General features: G+C 41.9%; 1 protein-coding gene across 3 annotated transcripts in view; it reads right to left on the bottom strand.

Moving 5' to 3' along the window:
• Window positions 1–5944, bottom strand: part of LOC122557604 (SH3 and multiple ankyrin repeat domains protein 2-like) — a 473900-nt gene that overhangs the window by 15072 nt on the left and 452884 nt on the right. The window contains exon 8 of one of the 3 annotated variants that reach the window (XM_043705322.1): window positions 5232–5544. The exons of the other annotated variants lie outside the window; for them this stretch is intronic. Within the exon in view, the coding sequence (XP_043561257.1) occupies window positions 5542–5544 (3 nt within the window). The 3' untranslated portion in view covers window positions 5232–5541. Of the gene's footprint in view, window positions 1–5231; window positions 5545–5944 lie in introns of those variants that run through there. 3 annotated transcript variants of the gene reach the window in all.

Genomic DNA, 5944 nt, shown 5'->3' with positions numbered 1-5944 from the left:
CTCTCAATTCTCCCCATCCTCCCCTCAATTCTCCCCATCCTCCCCTCAATTCTCCCCATCCTCCTTCAATTCTCCCCATCCTCCCCTTTTCCAACTTAGTTCCTCTGACTTTGGTTGTTTTGTGAATATCATCCTCTCTTAATTCTGCATTTCGTAGTCATGTGTACACCCATGATATGAAATGGTTAAGACAGCATGTAGGACGCTTGCTTTTATTATCTGAGGCACAGAGTTTAAGAGCAGGGAGGTGATGCTGGAATTATATAAAATGTTGGTTAGGCCTCAATGAGAGTACTGTGCATGACTCTAGAATCCACATTATAGCAGGGATGTGATAGCACTGGAGAGTGTACAGAGGGGATTTATCAGGATGTTGCCTGGGATGGAGAGTTTCAATTAAAAAAGAGTGATTGGACAGAGTGGGGTTGTTTTTCTTCAAACAGAGGAGATTGAGATGTATAAAATGATGAGGGTCATACAGGGTAGAGAGAAAGAAAGGTTTCCCCTTGATCGAGGGATCAATGAATAGGGGGCAGAGATTGAAGGTAAGGGACGGGAGGTTTAGGGAGGGTCTGAGGAAAGGCTCTCTCACCCAGACGGTGGGGGGAATCTCTCTGCCTGGAAGGGTGGGAGAGGTATTAGAAATATTATCGAATTAGTTAGATATGCATTTCTGATGCGAAGCTACAGGCCAAGTGCTGGAAAATGGGATTAAAATAGGTGGTTGGTTTTGAGCAGGACAGACGTGATGAGCAAAGAACATTTTTCTGTGCTGTCGACCTCTATGACCCTCCCTAAACTATTTCAGTTTTACATCACTTTTTCTTCCAAGGTGTCCCAAACCTTTTACCATTCCACCCAAAATGTACCTTTTTTTTAAGATAATATCCTTTTTCTCCCTTTTGTAAAATACAATGAAACATTTTTCTAGATGAAAGGTACTCTGCAGATACAACTTCTTGCGCTTATGGACTTGATGTCCTGATATCAAAGCAATGTCAGTGGCCTCTTTAACTCTCTCTCCCTCTTCACTGGAGAGTCAGTGCAGCAAGCATTCAAGGCTTCTTCTCAAAGTCCACATTTGGTGCTCAATGTATTGAGTTCCACCTTTGAGAGAAAATGGTAGACAATACATCCTTTCAGTTAACACAAACTGGATTAATACATGCAACAAGACTGGGGCAATGAGATGAATTGGACGACTCGATCAAGGCACTGGTATGGGGATGATGGGCAGAATTGCCTTCTCTTGTCTAATGAATGATCTTTCTCATTCATTAACATTGTTTCAACTCATTAATTTTGACACAATTCTTGCTCTGCATCAGCCATCACAGCATATGCTTCAAATCAATGATAAGCAATGTTGTACAAATTAAGTGGGTTAATCGATTGGTACTTTCATTTTAATTACACGGAAGGAGACTGTGATTTAAAATTCTAATGATAAGAGATGAGGAGCGGTGTGAAAATAAGCGGTCTCTCTTCTCTCCCTCTGTCAGCTCTAACTTATTCTTTGAAAAAAAGGTAGAAGCAGAAACACTCAGCTTCTCCATTGCACTTGGACTTCACAAAATGCTCTCAGTGATAACAATGTGCTGGAACATGGGGTCTCCACTTGGTCACTGGCACAGACATGATGGACCAAATGGCCTCCTTCAGGCAGACAGTGAAGGAATGGGGACATAGACTTACCATCCTGACTTGGAAATATATCACCGTTCCTTCACTGTCATTGGGTCAAAGTCATGAAATTCCATCCCTTAGGAACATTGTGGGTCTACTTACAGCATGTGGTTCAAGAAGGCAGCTCACCCCCCACCTTCTCAAGGGGCAATTAGGGACCAGCAACCCCTTCAGGCCCAGCCAGCGACACCCACATACCACAAATGAATACAAAAACTTTACAAATCTATGACTATAATTCTGATGATCTGGCTATTGCAAGAAGGTGGGCTGCTTCATTACACAAACTCAAAGTAAATCATTGACCAGGACGTCCTTTCGGACAATCCTGAGGAATCACGAGGCCTGTATAAATGCACAGCTTCCACCTTCCTCAGAATCAATGATGCTAACACTGTACATTGTGAGAAACCATTCGGTAGAACACACACGGACGTCAATTCTTTTTGTTCTTCATACAGACAGCAGTGAAACTAAACTCTTTCCTGCATCATAAATGGAGAGCATAGACAGGTGATCCATCTCACTAACCTTAACACTTGGAACACAAATTATTACAGCTATCAATTGGGAGCAGAGTGAGCTGGTGAGATATCACTGGTAGAGCAGAGTTTGATTGACTGAACAATTCTCACCTCATGTATTTTCCCAGAGAGTACTGTTTCAACGTACTCAAACAAAAAGATGTTGATATTATTGTGGTTTAATGACACAATATACAAACCCTTCTGGAGAAATGTTCCATACTGAGCTTTAATGAGCTGATTAACTACACAGTTCTGTTCACAGCTGTAAAAGGTCTTTCTGCTCATCACAACATCTTCACTCATCCCAAACGCTTCTGGAATTTCTCACTCCAAAATCTTTCTGGACAAGAGCTGAACTTGTAAAAAACAAAATTCTTTCATGGGAGAGGGTCAATGATTGAATCAATATTTATTGCCCATTAGGGTGGGATTTGAACCCACATCACTGGAACATTCAGCTGAGGCTTTGGGTCATTCCCCCAGCTTCCCCAACAAAGAAGCTGAGACCAGGTTTCCTGATGACAGCTCAGGCAAGATCCTTGATGCCACTCCTTACAGACTCAACGATTGGAGCTGAGACCATGGATTCTCAAACTGGGTTGGCTTCCTGTCCCAGTAGAACCTCTTTGTTCACCAATCACTTTCCCACCTTCAAGCCAGGAGGTTGGGCTCTTACGGGATTTAATAACTTCAGGAGAGACCTGTGACGGTCTCTCGGCCTGGTCTCTTGGCAGACTGTGGCAGTCTCTTGGCAAGTGTGGTGGTGTCTCAGCCCAGTACCTCAGCGTGCAACTGGGTCCTGCCCAGGTCTGTTCCAGAGGCACCAGGAGGAGATCAGGGAATGGCAGTGGCAATGGCAGTGTGGGAGGAGCACGCGGGGAGGGATTTCTGGTGGTATCTAGGGCAGGGAGAACAGGCAGGTGTAGCCTCCCGGACAGTGAGCTAAACAGAGGATTCACAGACCACTGATCTTTTAAACTTTATTCCTTTTGCTTCTAGTTTTTATTAAGGAGTACTTTAATGTTAACTAATACCTTAATTCTTTATTTTGCCACTTATTCTATGAAGGTAAAGTGTAACTGTTTTAAACTTAGTTTCTTTTATACGGTGTACCCAAGTTTTGTACCAAGAGACCTTGGTACCAGAGATAGCTCCCTCTGTGGCCACATTATACCCTTTTCACTGTACTCCTGTGTGTGATAATAAAAATCTAAATCTAAATCCAAATCTAAAATCTATTTGAAGGTATCAATGTTTCTCCATGTTGTATCGTTAGTTGCCCTCTGATCCAGGCTTTTGTTACCTCAGCTTGTAGCATCTGTGATCTACTCGGTGAGTGCCAACCCCAGCCCTTTGCTTGTATCCATGACAATGTTTGTTTTTAAATTCATTTATGGGATGAAGGCATCACTGGCCAGCCCAGCATTAATTGCCCATTCCTAATTACCCAGAGGGCAGTTAATGGCCAGCCACATTGCTGTGGGTCTGGAGTCACATGTAGACCAGACCAGGTAAGGATGGTAATTCCCTTCCCTAAAGGACATTAGTGGACCACATGGGTTTTCCAACTATTGACACAGTCATTGTTGAACTCTTAATGCCAGATATTTTTATTAAATTCAAATTCCATCATCTACTGTGGTGGGATTTGAACCTGGGTCTGTGGATAACCAGTTCAGTGATAAAACCATGAGGCCTTTGTCTCCCCATAATGTACCTGAATAGCAAGCTCCATGTAGCTGACATCAAACCAGGATAACCAGAAAAATGGAAGTGGCTTAGTCAGCTTCACCTTGCACTTTCAATGAGTATGTGACCAACAAACTGGGAAGGCAGGAACTTGCTTTTGCTGCAAATGATTTGAGCCCACAGTCCGAAATACTCCCCTGAGACTGTTTCCTTCAACTGTCATTTAATAATTATTTTATGCATTTCTGGAAGCCAAATAAACTTGGACATTATCTGCCCTGAGCTTCTATGTATTTTTTTTATATCAGCTGCACACACCCTGAATGTTTTTGTCTGCTTTGAGCTGGCAGGAGCAGCCATTACGCAGAACATATAACACAAACAGACCACCGCTCTGTGCAGCTATTTGCAGATTATTTCCAAACAAGCCTCTTCCCACTCAGTTGCATCCACCCCTCTGCACTGTCTACATCCCTCAGTAACTCAACCAACTTGCTCTTAAACACACTGATGTTAATGGCACAGACACTGTATTCAACTTCAATTTTCCAGTGGTCCTTGCCAGCTCTTTGAGAATCTGGCCAAATAGCTGACAGCATACACCCTGTGGGAGAGGATTAAGGTTTGGACCTTTCACATCAGACCCAGGCAATGTTAAATGGGTTTTGAAAATGGGTGCCACCAACCTTAATGCACTGAATAACTTGTGCCCTCTCCCTCCATCTGAGGTGGGCAAGATTGACTTGGCACAAAGTCACCACACCCTGCTTAAATTATTCAAATTACTGTCACCCAAGGAAATTGGCTGGAGCCAACTGTCACCACGAGATCTGTCGATGCTGAGTCAGTGTTCAAATCACTTTTCATTTTTATTCTTTGGATATCTCCAGTCAGACAGTTTGTCCAATTGGATGACCCTTTAGTTAGAAATCATTTATACATTGCTGGGACATGATACACTGCGAACAATGATAGGAGCTGTACCCTGTATCTTTTTAAAAATTGTATCACCAATGGAAACTGTCCAAGAGAAATTAGAGCCCGAGGGTGTAAACAGTTGTTAGAGGGTCATTAGTTTATGAGTGTTTGAGTAACCTCTGCCCCAGTGATGGGAATCTCTCATCTTCATGCTATAAAACCATTTTGTCCAACATTTGTTTTATTGGATTAGTTTCAATACCATAAAGTCCACTGACCTGGGACCCATTTCTTGTCTAATTTAAGAAAAGGATATCTTTTATTGACGCAGTCAGTCATTAACTGAGCTGAAGTGCACCATTCCTGTGTTTATTTTGGGTTAGAGAACTGATTCACATGAGGATCCCTAAAACATTACCAGGGTTATTTGCAGTAATATCACAAAATTAATGCTGAGATTCTCCAACAGAATGGTTCAATTAATTCTTGAATCATTAAATGTTAAATATTATCACAGGACAGACACTAATTGAGGAATTAACTTTGACTTTTAAAAAATCCAAAAACTTTTTTATTTTTTGTTACCAGAATTATAACCAAGGCTGCAAACATTGGCACAGACGCAAGTATTTAAGCTTCCCAATGGTTGTACTGGGGATAGTTGAGATGTACAGGCTACCAGCTGAATCCATTGTACTCATCTCTTGTCCCTTGTGAAATGTTACTGCACAGGCAAACAAGACAAAATTAATTTCAAGCTTTGACAGACTTTGTAAATAATTTACCATTGTGAAAATAACACACAAAATGAATCACTTACTACACTGAAGTAACATTTTGAATACAGTTACATTTCTGTTCAGGTCCACTCCTGGCATCTTTTAAGCAAAGGGAACACATTTCTGCCAACACACAGCATTCTATTCATTACAGCTCCCCTTACCGTGGCTCTCCAACATATTTGGATAGTTGTGACCTGGGCCCATTCTCATGCTGTCAGAGTTGTAATTTATTTGCAGCAGTTATGAAGGGGACTGACATTCTGTTTTGTAAAACTCACTCCTTCAGACACAGTTTATATTCAAATTGATGCACCAGAATCACAAAGCCCCATGTTGGTTGTA

This window comes from Chiloscyllium plagiosum, chromosome 16 (genome assembly GCF_004010195.1).
Source record: "Chiloscyllium plagiosum isolate BGI_BamShark_2017 chromosome 16, ASM401019v2, whole genome shotgun sequence".
Taxonomy (NCBI): Eukaryota; Metazoa; Chordata; class Chondrichthyes; order Orectolobiformes; family Hemiscylliidae; genus Chiloscyllium; species Chiloscyllium plagiosum.
This window is presented reverse-complemented; position numbering and strand designations above follow the sequence as displayed.